Here is a 21329-nt window from a genome sequence, read left to right on the forward strand (position 1 = left end):
TTGAAGTAAATGGAAATTAGGAAGTGAGATTTCCACTGTTTGACGACATACGTTGCACAAAGTTAGATAGTTGATGTTGGAAGTCAATCATCATAGCTGAGGACATCATAGGTGTTCCTAGGACAGGGCCCTGTAAAAACAACCATATTCAGCTGTTTCAACAATGGCCTTCCAAATGTTAGGTGATGACCATCTCCAACAAGAGGGAGCTTAACCATCTTCCTATGACATTCACTAGTATTTCTATCACTGATCCCCCTCCACAACCTCAATATCCAGTGGGTTTCCATTGACTAGAATCTGAACTGGGCCAGCCATATAAGTACTGTGCCTACAAGAGAAGGCCAGAGACTGGGTATTCTGCAATAAGGAACTGCCCAAAGTGTCTCTGCCATCTATAAGGCACAAGTTTGGAGTGTGATGGAATACACTCTCCATTTGTGTGGATGTGCACAGTTCCAAAAGCACTAAAGAATCTCAACACTATCTCATTGGCATCGCATCCACCACTTAAACATTCACTCCCTCCATTGCCAAGTGTGTACCATCTACAAAACACACTGCAGCAACTCTCCTTCCAAACCTGTGACCTCTACCATATGGAAAAACAACAGGCATATAGGAACATAGGAAACCTGTAGGCGGCAGTGTTCCTTCCAAGTCACTCAATATCGTGACTTGGAAATATTGCTGTTCCTTCACTATTGCTGGCCCAAAATCATGGAAATTCCTTCCTAAAAGCAGTGGGCATGCCTATATCCCAAAGACTGCAGTGTTACAAGAAGGCAAGTCACCACCACCACCTCAATGATAATTAGTGATGAATAACAAATACTGGCATTTCCAGTGATGCCCACTTCCCATGAACAAATACAAAACATGTCAATGCAATAATGTGAAGTTATACAGTGCAGTAAAGTGCTATGTTGTTTACTCCTAATGCTACCAGAAATCCATTAATGTATAATGATGTCATAGCTGAAGGACCTGATACTAAGAGAGATGCAGTCTCCCCGATATATTGTGCTTAATATCCATGTTACATTTGTCTCGCCGGGTTAAGGATTTTGCTAACTTATTCATGTATATAGAAGTGATAATCTTTCACTTATTCAGGATTGATAAAACCACGCGAAAGCTCTTGTCAATTTAAAATGTGTTTTCTTCCCTTTTTCTGACAGTATCATCTCCAGTGCCACCTTCATTCTCCGTAGATTACCAGTCAGGGTATTTTGTTCCAGTGCCACCAGTACCAGTATCGTTACAACATCAAGTTAGTTTCATTCCTGCATTAATCCGAGCACACAACTGTTGTAATTCCGAGATATTGTGGTGCTGTGTTTTGTAGCTTAATTTATGCAGCAAACTATGGTACTAATTGATTGATCTAAGTTATTAATCTCTATTCTGGATGTGAAATGTATTGATTAATTGATTTCAATACAATATTTAAGTTGCAATTATACCTTTTAATTACTGTGTGCACTATTACCATTTTGCAGTGCTTGCTTTGGCAGCACATATACTAAAATTGGAACGATACAGAGAAGATTAGCATGGCCCCTCCGCAAGGATGACACGCAAATTCGTGAAGCGTTCCATATTTTGCAACACCGAAACTTCTTTTAAAAAAAAAATTACCATTTTGCAGTTGAAAGTAGCCTAGTTAATGGTTTCAGGAGAGATTGAAGTCTGTCTATTATGGTTTTATGTAAATTTGTTTAGGGATTGGAGTTAAATGAGGTGAAGGCTTCATCAGCCACATGTGATTAAACCATATCAGGCACTGTAATTTGATTACTGTATAAGCTGCAGCAAAACAATCTCTGCCTCTTTCCTTTGTTTCGTAGCAGTAAATTTTTTTTAACAACTTTTAAATCTGTAAAACATCTAAATATTTTGCAAATCCCTTTTTAGAATATAGGGGAGCCTGTGAACCCGAATTATTTGGAGACTTACTTCCCGGGTCCCTTAGAGCTACCCCTGCCGCCACCCCCCCCACCACTTCCTCCAGAGGAGCCAGAGCAGCCACCTAAACCTCCATTTGCCGATGAAGAGGAGGAAGAAGAAATGCTGCTTCGAGAAGAATTGTTGAAATCTATAGCAAATCGGCGTGCTTTGAAACCTGAGGTAATTGAAATAGCTTTAATTTTTAAAATTCCATTTAGCCACCAGAGGGCAATCTTTACACATCAGAATATTTAGTTGTAATGGGCCTTTTTTTTTGTTCACCGATCAAAGAATTCAGCCAAGGATGTCTTAAATTTATTTTAAAATCCAGCTCTTGATTTTAGTACACTGCAGGAAGTCATCAGGTTCAATTTCTGCCCTCTGTGGAGTTAGTTAATTTTGGTTGGAGCCCAAAAATTCGTTGAATTATGTCCTTACTCCTGATGTCTAGTAAAGACAGGCTTTGACGCTCTTCACCTGTCAGCAGTCACCATTTCTTCACAGTTCACGAATGAACTTGATTTGTTGGTGCCTGTTGAACCATACTTCATAAGAATCCAAGTTGCACTGAAAAAAATTGGAGGAGAAAAGTAGGAGAAAAACCTTCCTGTCTCATGATGGACTCTTCCACACAATTCCTTATATCAATTGGGGGAGAAAAAGACAAACTCTTTCCTTGGTTTTTTAAAATGTTTTCCTAACATCTCAATGGCAGATTTGTTACTTTATGTACATATTTTAAGTGGATCAGGTGGGTGGATGAGGCTAAAGACTGAGGAATGCAAGTTGAACATTGCTAGAAATAGAAAAGGATCAAATTTTCATTATATATTGCAAGGTTAACTAACTTTCTCAATTTTTCAAAGCAGGACTCAGCTGATAACTGTGATCTATCGTTGCCACCTCTTCCTATTGAGAATTCCCAATCTGTACCAATAAATTTTTCAACTGCTGGCCTGAACTCCACATTACAAACACGCCCCCAAAGCACAAAATTTGCGAGAGGCCCTTCAGCTCCTCGGCCACTGATAATAGTAAGTATTTTGTGCAGATTTTCTTGAGTTTATGCTGGAGAAATGGGTTTCAGATATATAAGCTCGGTTTGTTTTGGATGTTGAGAATTGCAGGCAGAAAGAGTTCCTGAACTCGCTGGAATGTGCAGTGTAAAGATTTATTTTCAAATTTTACAATGGAGTAAACTTTAATCAGAATTGTGTAGAGCTAGTTTAAGATTTACCAATTAATCGTGTCTAATTTAATGCTATAAATTGAAACCATTAATGTGGTTTTCTGTTCTGTACAATTGTGATGGTATATTAAATTCATGGATTGTCACAGTTTCCTTTTAAATGCTAAAACTTTCCAAAGTATCTTTACAACAGTGACAAATGTAAAATTGTTTTTTATTGATGGCATGACTCTGATAGTGAAACATATTAATCATTTGATTTATTGCTGAGAATGGGTTCACTTTGGTACTATACAGGGAGGATTACTTTTCTATCCAACTAAATGTTTCAGTCACTGCTGGAACTTGTAAAAGTAACACTTTATTAACTTCCAAGGGACCTAAGCATCTAAACAGAAACAATGCTACCTTTAGCAAAATTCCATTGGGTTCAAACCCTCATTTGAATGCAAGAAACTTATCAGATGATGTATTGAAACTTCCGAGGAACTTTGAAACAAAATAACCAAGTTCATGCAGGTTGTTAGAGAATAGATCTTCTGTGTGTTTTTAACTATAGATTTTTGTGTAATAGTTTTCATTTTTTCATTTGAATGTCCACCCTGCAGGTATTTGTCAACATATGGGTATATATAGTATAAATTTCAGCAGCTCCTCTGAAGGCAGGAAATTGCGTGGAATTACATTGAACATGTAGCATAGCAACATGCCCACTCCAGTGTTTATGCTTCATTTGAGCTCCCTCCCTTTCTTTCTCATCTAACTCAAGCAGCATGTAACCCTCTGTTCTCTTCCCCCTCATATACTTATCTAGCTTCCCTTTAAATTCAGCTCTAACTTTGGACAAAAAAATTTCTTAATTTCCTATTTGGTTTCTTGGTTGGCTATCTCATTGATCGCTACTAGTTTTGCTTCTCTTGATATTTAATGCCTATATTTCATAGCGTAATTTTTTCTGAAATGTTCAATGCTCTAAATTTGCATTCCTGAGTGGTTTTTGGAGGCAAAACATTTACTAAGTCAGATTTTTTCGTTGAAGCTTTTTGTCTTACACTCATCAGGACAATTTGCAAAAAAACCAAATGTAAAAGAAACAACAATTAAAACTGTGAGAAGAGTGCGTATTGGTAGCAAGTGGAGTGTGGCCGAGGCGTTGCCATGGAGAGTGCACCATTGATGGTGACTGACAGTTAACTGCCAAGCATTATTTGAAATGGGAAACGTGCCTTCGATAGAATGACACTTAACCTCCTACCCCTTGTATATTTCTGATATGTGGATGATATGTTTGCTATTTTTAATCCTGCAGCTCCATGTAAAACAATTTCCTTACATGTCTTAATGGACTCCATCCTGCATTCAAATTCAGCTTTGAAATGGAGCAGGCAAATGAACTCCTTTTCCTTGATGTACTAGTTGAGAAATCTTCCAGGGTGTTCTCTGTCACAGTGTACCCCCAGCCTCCCTCCACTGGTCAGTATACATGTTGGGATTCTTACAGTTCCACATGCTATAAGATTGGCCTTATCGGCACCATGCAAGCTTTGTACTGAAATAGGGTGCATCAAAGGCATCCTGCAGGATGATGGCTAACCAGATCAGATCATTTCATGCTACATATCGTGCAAACTCATGAACAGGCCTAAGGCTGTCACTTTCGGCCCTGAAAAGTGCCCAGTCTGCCTCGGATTACCCTGGAAAGGCAAGGTATCTCAAAATTTGAGCAGCAGGTAAAGTTAAATGTTTCACGCTGCTACGCTGCAATAGCAACATGAGTGGTATTTGCCACTAACAGGATGCTGCTGTCAAGCCAAAAAGACATTCTGCCTATCTCACAAATGAGTAATGTGGCATATAAATTGCAGTGCCAGTGTGATGCTAAATATGTACCTTGTATGTCCCAAAGACTGGTGGGTAATTTCAAACAGCATGTTCCTTCTGCTGTTCCCAAGGGGCAAGGTACAGACCATACCCAGCAGCCCATGTTTGCGAAACTCAAAACCGTGCCCAACATTAAATGTGATACTGCAATTGGACGAAGTTCACTAAATAATCCTCAGTGTGCTAGGTATTAAGCTGACAAAAAGTTTAAGATTGTCAGTCGGGCTTGCAGTGTGGCGCATTTACATGCACTGGAAGCTACATAAGTTAATATACAAGGCCCTGTTCTTTTCGGACAGAACATGTACACACACGGCGCCGGTTTCAACGAAACTAAATAAATGACAGCAACTGGCTGATTCATTCCTCATGGCAAAGCCTTGACCAGCTGGAATCAAGCCTGTTTTAAATTTTCAAACAGTGCTTAGCAATTAACCATCATTCTCCATGGCAACACCTTTGCCACTCAGAGTCCACTTGCCAACCAATCAGCACTCTTCTCATACAGTATACATTGTTGTTCCTTTTACGTATGGCATTCTTGCGAATTGTCCTGATGAGGGCAAATGAAAAGCTTCAAGAAAAATCTCTTCCTTTCAGCAATACTTAAGGTCTGTACTACCAAACAACTACTTAGTAAGTTCTTATAATTTACCATGTTAAAAAGTTGGGATATTGTGGCTCAATTGTGACATTGCTTTTTCTCTGTTCTCACTGTGTTTTGCTTTTATTCAAATTTGCAGATTCCAAGGCACAAATCTGTAGTTGTGAGACTGGATGACTCTGATGATAGTGAGTCAGATAGTGAACAATCCAATTTAAACGTGGGTGTCTTTGGAGGTTTGGAGTCCATGATTCGAGAAGCCAGAAGATCCGCAGAGGTTTGTAGAAACATGACCATATAGCTACAGTAGCAAAAGGTTTATGTAGGGCATTGTATTTCTTTAAGGTCCCTCATGATGTCCCAAAATGCTTTAATGTAGGTAATACAGCGGCCAATTTACACAGAACAAGGTCCCACAAACAACAGTATGATTGTAACCAGATAACCTGCTTGAGTGATGTTGGTTGAGGGATAAAATTTGGCTAGGATGCACTGCAATGCCATGTGATCTTTTATGCCCATGTGATAGGGCTGATGGGACCGTGATATAATGTCTCGCCTTTGACAGTGCAACACTGCTATACTGCACTGGAATGTTAGTGTAGATTGTGGCTCTTGAATCCACAACTATCTGACTGAGGCAAGAGCAGCTGATCTACTGCTAATGTGCTGTCATGTTCTTCAGATTCATAATTGGAATAATAAAACTCATAGGCTATGTTTGGTGTTAAAAGTTAAATGCTGTTTTCATTAAGTCACTGAAATAATTTCCCATGGGCTAACAATTGCAGTCTTTAGGTGATGGCATTAGATAGCAAGGAATATTTGAATTAGGTTTCACAGATGCAATTCAGTGACAGAATAAGAAAATGTCACAATACACTTGTATAAAACACAAGACTCCACCATGAATGGAAACTGTCTGTGCAGAGTTGATATGCTTTTACACACACCTTTTTATTTCATTCATGGGATATGGGTGTCGGTGGCCAGGCCAGCATTTATTGCCCATCCCTAATTGCCCTTGAAAAGGTGAGCTGCTGTCTTAAGCTGCTGCAGTCCATGTGGTGTAGGTACATGCACACTGCTGTTAGGGAGGGACTTCCAAGATTTTGACCCAGCGACAGGAACGGTGATACATTTCCAAGTCAGGATGGTGTGTGACTTAGGAGGGGAACTTCCAGGTGGTGGTTTTCCCATGTATCTGCTGCCCTTGTCCTTCTAGCTGGTAGAGGTCGTGGGTTTGGAAGATGCTACCGAAGTGGCCTTGATGAATTCCTGCAGTGCATCTCGTAGATGGTACACACTGCTGCCATATGTGTCGGTGGTGGAGAGAGTGAATGTTGTTGGATGGGGTGCCAATGAAGTAGGCTGCTTTATCCTGAATGGTGTCAAGCTACTTGAGTGTTGTTGGAGCCGCGCTCATCAGGCAAGTTGGCAGTATTCCATCACATTCCAGACTTGTGCCTTCTAGATAGTGGACAGGCTTTGGGGAATTGGAAGGAGAGTTAGTCACCGCAGTATTCCTAGCCTCTGTCCTCTTCTTGTAGCCACAGTATTTATATGGCTAGTCCAGTTCAATTTCTGTCAAGGTAACCCCCAGGATGATAGTGGGAGATTTCAGTGATGCTTTGCCATTGAATGTCAAGGGGCAAAAGTTAGGTTCTCTCTTTTTTGGAGATGGTCATTGCCTGGCGTGAATGTTACTTGCCACTTCTCAGCCGAAGCCTAGATATTGTCTAGGTCTTGCTGCATTTGTACATGGATTGCTTCAGTGTCTAAAGAATTGTGAAAGGTGCTGAACATTGTGCAATCATCAGCGAACATCCTCACTTCTGACCTTATGATGGAAAGAAGGTCATTGATAAAGCAACTAAAGATGGTTGGGCCTAGGATACTGCCCTGAGGAACTCCTGCAGTGATGTCCTGGAACTGAGATGATTGACCTCCAACAACCGCAACCAGCTTCCTTGTGCTAGGTATGACTCCAAACAGTGGAGAGTTTCCCACTGATTCCCATTGCCTGCAGTTTAACTAGGGCTCCTTGATACCACTCTGTCAAATGCTGCCTTGGTGTCAAGGGCAGTCAGTCTCACCTTACCTCGGGAGTTCAGCTTTTTTGTCCATGTTTGAACCAAGACTGTAATGAGGTCAGGAGCTGAGTGGCCCTGGCAGAACCCAAACTGAATGTCAACGAACGGGTTATTGCTAGCTAGTGCTGCTTTATAGCCCTGTTGATGACCCCTTCTATTTGTTTACTGATGATGCAGAGTAGATGATGGGGCTGTAATTGGCCAGGTTGGGTTTGTCCTGCTTTTTGTGTACAGGACATACCTGGGCAATTTTCCACATTGCCAGGTAGTTGCCAGTATTGTAGCTACTGCAACAGCTTGGCTAGAAGTGTGGCAAGTTCTGGAGTACAAGTTTTCAGTACTATTGCTGGAATGTTGTCAAGGCTCATTGCCTTTGCAGTATCTACTGCCACAAGCTGTTTCTTGATATCATGTGGAATGAATCGAATTGGCTGAAGACTGGCATCTGTGATGCTGGGGACCTCTGGAGGAGGCCAAGATGGATCATCCACTTGGCACTTTTGGCTGAAGGTAGTTGCAAATGCTTCAGCCTTATCTGATACACTGTTGTGTTAGATTCCCTCACCATTGAGAATGGGGATATTTGTGGAGTCTCCTCATCCAGTGATTTGTTTAATTATCCACCATCATTCACGACTGGATATGGCAGGACTGCAGAGCTTAGACCTGGTCCATTGGTTGTAGAATTGCTTAATTCTGTCTATCACTTGCTGCTTATGCTGTTTGGCATGCAAGTAGTCCTGTATTGTATGTTCACCAGGTTGACACCTGCCTGTGGACATGCTACAGAATCACAACTGGCAGAATGGCATAATTATTACCTTAGATAAAAACAAAAAACTGCGGATGCTGGAAATCCAAACCAAAAACAGAATTACCTGGAAAAACTCAGCAGGTCTGGCAGCATCGGTGGAGAAGAAAAGAGTTGACGTTTCGAGTCCTCGTGACCCTTCAACAGAACTGAGCAATCCTGAAATACTCAGGTCAGGCAGCTGCTATGGCTAATGTTTCAGGATCAATGAGGAAAGACTATTGCCTTGAAATATTAACTCTGTTTCCCTCCATAGTTGTTATCTTTCCCAGCTTTTTCTACAAATATTGCTCTGTGTATGCAGTTGGTTTTCCTCTCATCCTTTATCCTAGATGTTTTGGCTTAAATTTTACAGGATTAGTAACTCTTTTGAGTACAAACCCGTTCCCATCTGTTTACAGGATTAGTAAGATGAATCAATTGCCCAGTAACTTTAAAGACCGTTAATTTTGATTGTTTCAATATTGCTCTAAAAATACATCATACAATCTGTTAATTTGGCACTGACTTGCTAACTTCATTTAAGCTACAGGGAAAGCAGGTGTGTGGAAAGGATTAGTCATTGCAGAGGATGGGAATGTCCAATCTGTGATTTAGCATCCCCAGGCCCATTCCCTGAAAACTAGAAGATTTGACCCTTAAAGCAAAAGCAGCACAGACTGGCAGCACAGACTTCAGTGCTGTTTCTTAACAGCTGGTTTGTCCTATTTACACCTTGTGGGCTTGGGGATTTGGAAAGTTTGTTTTTAGCACTGTTTGGTAGATACATTTTAAATTATAACACTAAACTCTATCCATATTAGGAACCCAAGTTGCGAATATATTAATAACCTGGAGTTAAATTTTGAAAGTAACCCTTGAGGCTCCATATTACATGTGACTCGTGAAGACTGTAAACTTTGACATCTCTGAAAGAAATGTATTGAAATGTCAAGAAAGCTTTTTATGATACTGTTTCACAACCTATTAATCACCAAGGTAGAAGGTCATGCAATAGGAGGCAAGCTTCTAAGATGGATTAAAAATTAACCAGTGAAAGCAGAAGTTATGAATGGGTTGTTGAAGGGCAAGGGTATCACTAGCAGAGTGCCACAGGGATTTGAGCTGGGGCCATTGCTGTTTGAAGTGCACACAGATTGTTTGGTTCCTGGAACATAAACAAAACCTGTTAGTTTGCAGCTGGTAGCAAATTTTTTGGAGGTTAAGGTGGCGCATCATCAAATATTAGAAGATGCAAATCAAATACAAAAAAATCTGGATAGATCGATGAGGTGGTTAGAAGAGTGTCAAATTATATGCAATATAGGCAAATACAAATATATTAGGCAATGTAAACTAAATGGCTTTTGGCTACAGAGCTCAAAAAAAGCAATCTAAATGTGTTGGATAGCTGACAAAAACCAACAATGCACCATGCAGTGACAGAAGCAAAAATTAATTGAACATAGGGATATATGATCAAAGGGGTAGAGCAGGAATCACAGCAGGTGATGATGAAGCTTGTGCTTAGCACTGTTTTAGCCAGGCTTGTATTTCTGTGTACCACTTTTGGTCATCACCAATGAGAGAATTATGCAGACATTGGTTTGGAAAAGAAGCAACTAAGCTTATGGCATTTTAGTTTATCAGGAGAGTTTGAAAACCATGGGATTATTTTCTTTGGCAGTGAAGGCTTAGGCTTAATATAACATTCTTAAAGGCATAGTTATGTTGAACTCGAATGGTATGTTCAAGATTGGTTCCAGAGTTTTCAGCAAAGAATGTGGTTTTAAGCTAGAAGTGGGAACCCACCATTTATCCAGACTGTGTAAAGCAGACAGCAGCCCAGAGAGACGGGGATTAAAGACATCAGTGGGTAGATATTTGGAATAGGGGCAGCTGAGGGATATTAGTTTTTGTGACTAACCAGATGAAATTTCTGACCCTGTCCTATCCTGTGGCTATGTATACAAAATAACATCTTTTACAGTCGGGGCTGCTTATCAGTCGCATGGTGGCGTGGAGTAATTTCAACAGAATTGCCAAAATATATCGAAGTACTCATTTTAAAAGTGGATATGAGTTTCATTTCTGAGCATTGATATTCATTGCCTTTTTTAAAAAAGAGCACTAACTGTATCTATAAAGGCTGCAATTTTTCTTTGCTTAAAGGCCTCAAAACCAAAGCCAAGACTAAAAGCAGAGAAAGAAAATGATCCTGCTGGAACCAAAGATGGATTTGCTGAGGGAGGGAAAAAGGAAAATAGACTTTTAAAGGAAGAAAATACCAGGTAAATATTCAGTATTGATTTTTACCAATTTTATTTGCTTCTGCTCATTTTAGGCTAAGCAAAAATTCATAAGACTTAACATTTATTTATTTGCGATATAATTTTTGCAAATCACCTTTGTCAGTTGGATTTGAGAGAAGTTATGCTTATTTAGTTCCCATAACTTATAGGTTTTGGTACAGAAGAATTTTGTCACTTTTTTTTTGTTAAAGTAATAGTTCCATGCTTTTCAACCTCTCCTGATAACTGCTCAGTTGGTATTCATTTTATGCTATAAGCTGTTTCTGTGAACTTCCAGTGAAAGAAGACAAAGGTAGCAAATTTTAAAAGCTAATCAGCACAGCTACTATAAGCTGAATGTTTCTTTACTCCAATGATGTTGAACTAATTTCATGCCAAGTGAATACAGGAGGACGAGAAAAAACTTGGATGTTCTGGACAATAATAGTTTAATTCTTGTGACTACAAACTTGTACCAAACACTATAGCCTTGTTCTATTTGTGTTTGCTGCCAAGCATGAACATGAGAGCTATTGTCTGTTTTTCAGAAGAACATTCATTAGTATCAGTGCTTGATGCAGTGCCATTGTAGTGATTGGTTTGGTTTTATTTTATTTAGTCGTGAGAAGCAGCGACTGCTGAAATTGGATTTGTCAAGGGGTAGTCCATCACCAGTTCATGCAGATGCTGAAGTAAATGCTGTTGGAAAGAGAACAGTGGTCAGTAAACAACTGTCAGATGTTGAAGATAGACTGAGAAAACACAAGTAAGTTTTGGATGTGCTAAATAGGTTAAGTACATTTTCTTCAGCCTGAAATCAAGAAACAATGCTGAACAAACTTGTATTAATAATAAAACTTTCCTCAACAGCAATGCAATAAATGACCAGACCAGCTGTTTTGTTAATTGAGTAATAATTTTATTTATCCACTCATGGGATGTGGGTGTCACTGGCTAGGCCAGCATTTAGTGCCCATCCCTAACTGCCCTTTAGGTGGTGAGCTGTCTTTTTGAACCCATGCAGTCCATGTGTTTAATATTTCTTCTTATAAAGGTTTTGAAAGCACATAGCATGTGAAATCCACACTTAAAACTGAATGAATTCCACCTCTTCTGTATTTATATTCTCTTAAAAAGAAACTTGAGGTTCAAGACTTAGTGCTCTGTTTTTATTTTAGCCTCCTCTTGACAAAAGATGAATCTCTCTTATCAAATCTGCTACAACAAGAAGCAAAAAAGAAAGAAGCACTGCGTCAAGCTGAAGCCAAATATATGAAGCATAAAGAACAGTTGCAGGCAGCTGAGAAGATTGTGAATGCGAATCGAATGCTTCTTAAAAAGCTTCAAGAACAGGTAAGCAACATGAGTTTTCTTGAACTTCCCTTTTTCCCATTCTTTAAAAGTTCCAAATTGAATTTATATTTTTAGTTTGCTAAATTGGTCCATTTTAAAAAGCAATTCTTCTAAACTAAGTCAGTTTAGTGGTGCAGTTGGTTTTTGACCTGGATCCAGGGAAGAGGGTGGAAAATCAGTCAGATTCCTGCTCCTGAATGCAGTGCTGAAATGCCTCTACTGGAATATATGAGAGGTCAAGACTGTGTTTAACTGTAATACCCAACATATCAAATAGATTACTAGCATTTCACTGTCTAGGCTTATAAGTGGATCATGCCAGAGGGGCCCCATGCCTGTGTGCCCTAACAGGAAAAGTACTTTCAGGAAAGAAGAAAACTGGAAAATGAACGGCCAGTTAATTCTCTCGTACATGTTGCTTTGTTTTTTGGTGTGTAGGTTTCCATTCCTATAATGGGAATGGCATATCTCATCTCTGGAATGCCTTAAACTACTTTGTATGCAATGAACTACTTTGAACTGCAGTATTTGTTAATGCAAGTGGATGCAGCAGGCATTATGTACATAGCAATATGTGAAGTACAGAATGAAATGAATCGCCAGTTAAGTTCTTGTTAGTGGTGATTGAGAGGATGCTTCCCCTCATGGGGGAATCTAGAGACCACAGTTTAAAATTAAGAGGCCTTCCATTTAGCCAAAGATAGAGGAATTTATTTTCTTAGAGGACCATTAGTCTATGAAATTCTCTTCCACAGAGAGAGGTAGAAGCTGGGTCATTGAATATATTTAAGGCTGAATTTTGGAATGAGGGAGTTAAGGGTATTGGGGGTGGGGTGGTGGAGGCAGGAGTGTAGAGTTAATGCCACAATGAAATCATCCATGATCTTATTAAATAGTGGAGCAGCTCGATGGGCCAAATGGCCAACTTCTATTTCTTAATCTTATGATCTTATGAAAGAATGTTAGTAAGAACCAGGAGAGCTCCAACTGAATAGTACCATGGAGTCTTAATATCATTCATCTGAATTTGGGAACAGCCAGATGAAAATTTGATTTTTAACATTTCACCTGGCTACATCTTCATGAATGCAGCATTTCCTCAGCACCATATAGAATGTTGGTATTGATTATGCATAAGCAACCTTTGATGAATTTCCTCATGTATTTTGTGTATTGCAATTTTTGTTTGGGCTAGACTGAGTTCAGTTTAAGTAGTCTTGACTTTTTCCACGATGACATTTTTCTCTCTTTCTCCGCTCTCCCCCCCCACCAATTACTTTTAGATCCACAAGGTACAGCATCGAATACAAATTAAGAAGAATTTGTCAGTAAAATATGAAGAATTTGCACGAGCAAAAGCTGTTGCTAGTCGAGAAGTGGGAAAGCGTAAACGTGAACAAGATTCATTTGTAGTACGTTTAAAAACTTTAAAAAATACATTCAGAGGATGTGTGCTTTGCTAACAAGTTTGCATATGTTTCCCATCCCTAATTGCCCTTGAGAAGGTAAGGTGGTGCTGAGCTGCCTTGAATACTTCCCTAAAGGATATTAGTGAACCAATAGGGTTATTATGGCAATCCAGTAGTTTCACAGCCAACTCATAGGAGCTTCTTAATCCAGATTTATCTAATTAACTGAATTTAAGTTTCCCAGTTGCCATGGTGGGATTTGAATCATGTCTCCAGATCATTAATCCAAGCCTCTGGTTTACTCATCCAGTAATATAACTGTTGTATTATAGGCCCAACCTGTTCAACATTTCCTTGTAAGACAGCCCCTCGATTCTCAGGAATCAACCTGGGAGCCTTCTCTGCCGTACCTTGTGCTTCCAATGCAAGTATATCTTTCGAGTAAGGAGACCAGAACTGTACTCAGTACTCCAGGTGTGGTCTCACCAATGCCTTGTGTAGTTTTAGCAAGATTTGACACTCCATCCCCCTTGCAATAAAGGCCAATACTCCATTTGTCTTCTGAGTAACTTGCTGCACCTGCATGCTAACTTTTGTCATTCATGTACAAAGGCACCCAGATTCCCCTCTACTGCAGAATTCTGCAATCTCTCTCCGTTTAAATAATAATCCACTTTTCTGTTCCTGCTGAAGTGGACAACCTCTCATTTTCCCGCATTGTACTCTATCTGTCAATTTTTTTGCCCACTCACTTAACCTTTGCAGACTCTTTGTATCCTCTAAATTGCTTTTCTCCCCATCTCTGTATCATTAACAAATTTGGCTAAAATATGGTTGGCCCCTACATTCAAGTCTTTAAAATAGATGGTAAACACTTGAAACCCCAGTGGCATTCCAGCAGTTAGCCAACCTGAAATGGCCAGATTTATGCTGACTGTCTCCTGTTAGTTAGCCAATACCCTGTCCAGGCTAATATGTCACCCCCAATAACATGAGCTCTTAACTTGAGCAGTAACCTTCCATGTGGCACCTTATTGAATGCCTTTTGGTAATCCAAATACACTGCATTTACTGGTTTCCCTTTATTTACCCTGCTTGTAACACCCTCAAAGAACTCTCATAAATTTGTCAAATGCAACTTCCCTCTCTCAGAACCATGTAGACTCTGCCTGATTGTATTGTGATTCTCAGCCTTTAGTGCCATCAGTTTTCCTGGTGCTTTTTCTTTATTGATCGTGATTGTTTTGAGTTCCTCCCCTATGCCCCCTACTTTTCTATTCTTGGGATGCTTTTGTGCCTTCCATGTGAAGACAGATATAAAATACTTGGTCAAAGTCTCTGCTATTTCCTTGTTTCTCATGATTAATTCCCCAGTCTCACCCTCCTGTGGACCAATGCTCACTTATGCTACTTCGTATTACCTGCAGGAACTTTTACTGTCTGTTTTATATTTCTTGCTAGTTTTCTCATAACTCTAATTACTCATTCTTTATTTGTTAGTCATCCTTTGCTGATTTTTAAAATTTCTCAATCTTCTGGCCTACCATTAATCCTTGCTGCATTTTACATCTTTTAATTTGATGTTGTCCTTAACTTTAGTTGCCAAAGATGGTGCATTCTTTTCATAGCATCTTTATCAATGGAATCTAATCACGCATAACAAATTGGGAAAATGTATACCATGGCCATTATAGATTGTATATTTTAAGTAGCTGTGTTGTCAAATCTGCATATCGTCATGTTTTTAAGTAACTTCAAAAGAAGCTATAAGAAACCCTAGGTCATGCACCATTCCTTTAATGCCCTGTATATTGCTGCATATAAATTTTTAAATTTGAGACTCTCTTTTGGTTTTTAAACTTATAAAAATAATACAGAAACTTTGACTTTCATGGAAAAATTGACAATCAAGCTGCTTCATTATTCAAATCTTGCAATGTTTATTCTAAAGATCTAGTTCTCTATTCCAGCTGGTATGATGTGATCTGAAATATTTAGTCTACTGCCTGTTATACTATCAAATAAAAACAAACATGAAAAACGTTTAACAAGTAAATGACTATGCAGGTTTTAATGGGTTTGTAACCGTAATATTTTTGCATTGGAGATAGTTTCCTCAATGAAACATTATTTTGGAAGGGACCATTCGATTTTCTTTTTACTTCTGACGTAGGGCCAAGTTACTTGAAACTTAGAATTTTTGATATTGAGATACTGTTTAGATAGATGCCTTTTTAACATTAACAGTATTGTTGATTTTAAAAAAATTGCTTCCTTTCTTCAGTCAAATAAGAATATCCGGCTGGATGGCTCATCTAAACATGCGGCAATTTTAAAGAAACAATCTGCTGAATACATAGCTATGGAGAAAAAACGTTTGCAGCAACTTGAATATGAGTATCGGCTGAAGATTCAAAAACTGAAAGAGGCACAAGCTTTAAGGAATGCAGGACAACCTGATAGTTTGCCTGGAATAGAGGAAGAGCATGCATTTGTGGTGTCCCAGCCTTCTCTGCATGACCTAACGCAGGATAAACTCATTCTCGATACTGAAGAAAATGATGCAGAAGATGAAGTGCAGTCTCCATCTCTAAGGGAACGAAGGAGGTCATTCCGGGAATCAAACTCTTTCACTAAGCCAAATCTCAAGCACAAAGATCTAAGTCAAGGAAAAGAAACTTTAAGCAAACCTACAAAGAAAAGCTTTGATGAGCCTGAGCTGTTTCTTGGGCTCAATATTGACGATCTTAAAAAGCTTCATGGAGAGGCTGACGACTTGAAAACATTGTTTCAGAAAACTTTGGTTTGGGTGTCTTCAAAAGAGAAACCCATGCTTGGTCAGGTTAGTAGAATGGAGTTAATCTATCTGTATTGTAAAATAAAGCACTGCAAGCTTTGAAGCTGATGAGCAAATGTGGTTTTTCCCTTTTCCGACTATTAATATTGTTATGTTAAATCTTGGATTTTATGTAGTTCCTTTCCTAAACTCAGGACGTCCCAAAGCACTTTACAGTCAAACATTTGATGAATAGTCACTGTTGTGATGTAGGAAGCGTGACAGCCAATTTAGGTACCTTAAGTTCCCACAAAAAATAATTTGATAATGATCAGATAATCTTTTTGCAATGTTTATTGAAGGTTAAACATTGGCCGAGACACAGAATAATTCCTCAGTTCTTGGAAATAATAGTGCCTTATGATCTTTTACATCGACCCAAGAAGGCTGATACAGCCTTAGTTTAATGTCTTAACTGAAAGACAGCACTTCTAACAATGCAGCTCTTCCCCAGTATTGCACTGGAGTGTCAGCCTAGCTTTTTGTGCTCAATGCTCGAGTGGGACTTGAGCTCCGATTTTCTAACTTGGAGGTGAGAATGCTACCCAGTAAGCCAAGGCTGGTATAAGTTAGTAGTTGTAAATGTGAGTCTCTCCCTATGCCATTTTGCAGTTGATTATTCAAGTTGTAAAACAACACACCGTGGACTTAATCATACAAAGGATTGTACAAAACATGTATTTAAGTTTAGAAAGGATACCTAGGGAAAATTTTCCCCCCGTTGGGGGGGAAGTGCAGGAGTGCGTGGGCCTGCGCCACCATTTTACATGATGCCCACCAGGAAGTGCTATGCGCTCCCTGTGCAGGTTGTGGGGGGGGGATTCCCTCAGCCGGGAGTGCGCTCTTTTGCGCATGTGCACAAGAGAGCGCACTGATCTCCCTAAGGCTAAGTGTTGCCTCAGGGAGATTGGCTCCGAATTAAAATTTGCAATAAAAATGATTATTTTGTCACATGAGTTGGGACATGTCCATAACTTCAACTGAAACCTTTATTAAAAATTTAAATACCCTCATGAAACCTCATTCTGCCCGTGGATGAGGTTTCATGCTTTTTCTGAAGCTTGCTAGGGCTCCTGGCCTGCCCACCAACCTTAAGGTTGGACGGGCAGGTCCATTAATGATTTTAATTAGTGTCTTGATGGCCTCATTAGGCCGTTGACAAGTCGGTGGGCATGCAGCTGACTTGGCTGTGCCCCTGCCGACCTAAAAATGGAAATAAAGCAGGGTGATGGTGGGAGTTCCACCCGACGTCATCCCATGTCATTTTAAGTGTTGGCAAGCGGGCCCTGCCCCTGCTCGCCAACCGGAAGATCCTGCCCCTAGTCTTACTGGGGAATTCAAAAGTAATTTTTTCTGGATGTTGTATTATGATCAAAGCTTTCATCAGACAATCCTTACATATTTAATTATTAACATTTAGAGGATTGCTTTTAAAATTGGAATTCATTGCATGCGGTTAGAAAAGTATTTGTGGATATAAACAATTAAGAACACTAAACTATTACAACCTAGGTAAACTGCTGGAAATTTCCTTACTGGTAGTATTACTCAGTTAACCACGGACAAAAGCTAACTAATGAGGAAATTACCTTTTACTGACATAGAATGTAATTGCAGTTTTGTTGAAAAGGTTATTTTAAGCGATCAGAACTATCATTTAAAATACACATTTTGGTAAAGTCTTGATCACAGTACTTCCTGCTGAAGTTACAAGTAATCATTTTCTTTCTGAATAGTTCTTTAAAGCACAGAATATGTGAAGCGTTCTTTTCAAAATGGCTTGAAGTGGTTGTACTTTTTTATATAAAAGGAACTGCTGTTTTCTGCAGGAGATTCCTGTGGATTTGGACGTAGTATTGGCACAGTCAAGACAAGTTGATTTGAAACCAACTCCATTTGAACCGTATAATAGCCCTCTTTTGGTCTTCAAATCTTACAGGTATGAAATGAAAATATATTGTTGAATACTTTAACATTTTGTAAAAAGTTCTGGTAAAACTATTTAGTTGGAATTTAAATTATTTGGAATTGAAATGGCAAAGAAGAAAAATAATTTTATAGTTCACTTTGACATAAACCAGAACTATAAAAGCAGAATTTGGCAGAATGTGCATTTGACTATTGTGTATGAAAACCCATTACATCCACCAAGTCTCTCAGAACTAAGGTGTATAAGGAAACATTTCTTTTAAAATGGGTTTACATAACCAGTAAGCAGTTTAGTTTCTGGATTAAATGCCATTGAAACAAAGGAGCATTTATTTCTGTTAAAGCTAGAGGTAATGTTATAATAGTAATTCTCCCTTGACTATCTATAGTGAATTTTTGGCTGTAAGGATGATTGGCCAGCAACTGTGTGTGGGACCACTGGTTAACATTGTTTAAGCCAAATTCAGTTTGGTAAAATAAATAAAAAGTTATGGTGAATAAAAGGTTAAAGAAAATAAATGCGATATTTACCAAAGGGATGCACAATACCAAAAAGACACATGCATTTTACAAATTCTTCTGTGGTGCTTTTTTTAAATTCATTCATGGAATATAGGCCTTTCCTTGAGAAGGTGAAGGTGAGCTGCTGCCTTGAACTGCTGTAGCCAATGAAGTGTAGATACACCTACAGTGCTGTTTGGAGGGAGTTCTAGCATTTTGACCCCCGACAATGAAGGAACGCCTATATATTTCCAAGTCAGGGTAGTGTGTGGCTTGGAGGGAAACTTCCAGGTAACACTGTTCCCATGCATCTGCTGCACTTGTCCTTCTAGATGGTAGCAGTCATGGGTTTGGAAGGTGCTACCTAAGGAGGTTTGGTGAGTTCCAGCAGTGCAGTTTGTAAATGGTACACACTGCTGCCACTGTGCATTGGTGGTGGAGGAATGTTTGTGGATAGGGTGCAAATCAAGCAGGCTGCTTCGTCCTGAGTGATGTCAATCTTCTTGAGTGTTGTTGGAGCTGCACTCATCCAGGCGAGTGGAGAGTATTGCATCACACTCCTCAATTGTGCCTTGCAGATGTTGGACAGGATTTGGGAAGTTAGGAGGTGTGTTACACACCACAGGATTTCTAGCCTCTGACTCGCTCTTGAAGCCATAGTATTTATGTAGCTAGTCCGGTTCAGTTTCTGGTCAATGTTAACCCCCAGGATGTTGATAGTGGAGGATTCAGTGATGGTAACATTAAATATCAAGGGGTGATGGTTGGATTCTCTCTTGTTGGAGATTTCATGTACTAGAACAAAGGGAGCTGCAGTAATGTTAGTCAACATTTTTCTAAGTCTATTTAAAATTTTGTGCATGCACAAGGTGATCTTCCTATCATTGCAATAGATAAACTTATTTTCTAAAACATTATGCGTGAGACAGAGAGCTGTACTTTTGTGTTTGCTAAAGCATGTACTGTATCTGAAAGTATACTTCATAAAAAAGACAATTTTAGCATTTCATTACTGACAGTTGTGGGTATTTCTGAGGTAAAGTGCCTTTAAATTTCTGTTATTACCATCAATACAAAAGAGCAACCTTTCTATTCTGTCACAGCAACACTTTAGAATGTATGTTAGCTGAGCAGACTGTTTGTATGTTTACTTAGAATAAACTGCAGAAACAGGCCATTCAGCTTTGAGTCCCTGCCAACAATTTGGGCCACCTCCAGTCCTTCCTCAACTAGCTCTATCAGCATAACCTATCCCCATGCTTATCTAGCTCCCCTATAGTTGCATCTCCTCTGTTTGCCTCAACCACTCCCTGTGGTGCTAAGTTTCACATTTTCACATTTGGTAATGAAGCTTCTTCTAAATTCTCTAATTGAGTTCTTGGTGGCTGTTTAACAAAGGTCTCTAATTTTGCACTTCTCCACCAGTGGAAATGCTCTGTCTGCTAGTTGTTTCATGGACAGCAGATATCACAGTGACAAATGATATAGTTTAATTAAGCCTGCATTGAAGGAGATGGGACCAACTACGTTAGGTGATTTGTTAACTGATTCAATTTAAAACAGAATTGCTGAGGAAGGATTGGGTAGACCAAAACATCAATTCGGTTTTAGAAATTCAGTACTCCATTGACAGTTGCTCTCAATATAGCAAATCCAATTTTGTAGCATTTATTCTTATTTTGATACATAGAACGTTTCATATATAATTCTACTGTATTCAAGCATTAGAGAAAATTCAGTTGCTAGTAAATCGGCACATTTAAAATTGGCAAATGACTAACTGAAATATTTTTTACATTATCACTAAGGTAGTTTAAGACTGAAATGTGGTTTATTTCCTTAGTTTTCGAGGGCTGCCAAAGTTTGTCCTAGATTGTTTTTTTTTCAAAAACTTTTAAATCTCTTTCCACAGATTCAGTCCTTACTTTCGAAACAAGGAGAAACTTCTGATTAGTTCAGTTTCCTATAGCAACTTGATCGAGCCCAAACAGTGTTTCTGTCGTTTTGATTTAACTGGTACATGCAATGATGATGATTGTCAGTGGTATGTATATTGTGTTTGATCTTACAAGTAAATATTAAATTAGTTCAATAAAATCAATGATGCACTTAGAAATTTACAGAATACTTTGGCAGTAAGTGTTCCAGCACAAACTTCTATAAACGTGACTCCCTAGCTATATGTTTACACAATGTAATGCTCTGTTTTTCTTAAAATGGAACGAGTATAGTAAACTCCCTTTATATTAATTATTTTTATGATATACATGAACTTGAGACTAAAGGTTAGATTTATGACCTCTGTCAATGTGAATTGATTACTTAATCACCAGAACATCTATGAGGTTACAGTGCTTTATTAGGAATTGGAAACTAATCTTTCTCCGCTTTGTTTACTTAAAAAGTTAATTTTCAGAATTGCAACAATTTTCGATTCTGGCCCTGAAAATGCAAAAGTAGCCTGAACTTGAGGCCTTATCATTACAAAAGTTAATTTGCACCC

General features: G+C 38.9%; 1 protein-coding gene and 1 non-coding gene across 7 annotated transcripts in view; both read left to right on the top strand.

Annotated features, from left to right (window-relative positions):
* Positions 1-21329, top strand: part of LOC121293421 (zinc finger C3H1 domain-containing protein-like) — an 80518-nt gene that overhangs the window by 18656 nt on the left and 40533 nt on the right. For 5 of the 6 annotated variants that reach the window (XR_005946511.1, XR_005946513.1, XR_005946512.1 and 2 more), the window contains exons 7-17: positions 1182-1273; positions 1918-2130; positions 2817-2984; positions 5764-5901; positions 10680-10798; positions 11418-11564; positions 11977-12151; positions 13435-13563; positions 15845-16402; positions 18226-18335; positions 20739-20870. Coding sequence is in view for 2 of the 6 variants with exons in the window: in XM_041216499.1 (XP_041072433.1) it covers positions 1182-1273; positions 1918-2130; positions 2817-2984; positions 5764-5901; positions 10680-10798; positions 11418-11564; positions 11977-12151; positions 13435-13563; positions 15845-16402; positions 18226-18335; positions 20739-20870 (1981 nt within the window). In the remaining 4 variants the exon portion in view is untranslated. The remainder of the gene's footprint in view (positions 1-1181; positions 1274-1917; positions 2131-2816; positions 2985-5763; positions 5902-10679; positions 10799-11417; positions 11565-11976; positions 12152-13434; positions 13564-15844; positions 16403-18225; positions 18336-20738; positions 20871-21329) is intronic. The other variant, XM_041216500.1, reaches the window with a different exon arrangement.
* On the top strand, positions 1502-1608 carry LOC121293457. The gene has a single exon (XR_005946535.1). It is a non-coding gene; the product is annotated as a U6 spliceosomal RNA (small nuclear RNA).

The sequence above is a fragment of the Carcharodon carcharias genome, chromosome 21, assembly GCF_017639515.1.
Source record: "Carcharodon carcharias isolate sCarCar2 chromosome 21, sCarCar2.pri, whole genome shotgun sequence".
Taxonomy (NCBI): domain Eukaryota; kingdom Metazoa; phylum Chordata; class Chondrichthyes; order Lamniformes; family Lamnidae; genus Carcharodon; species Carcharodon carcharias.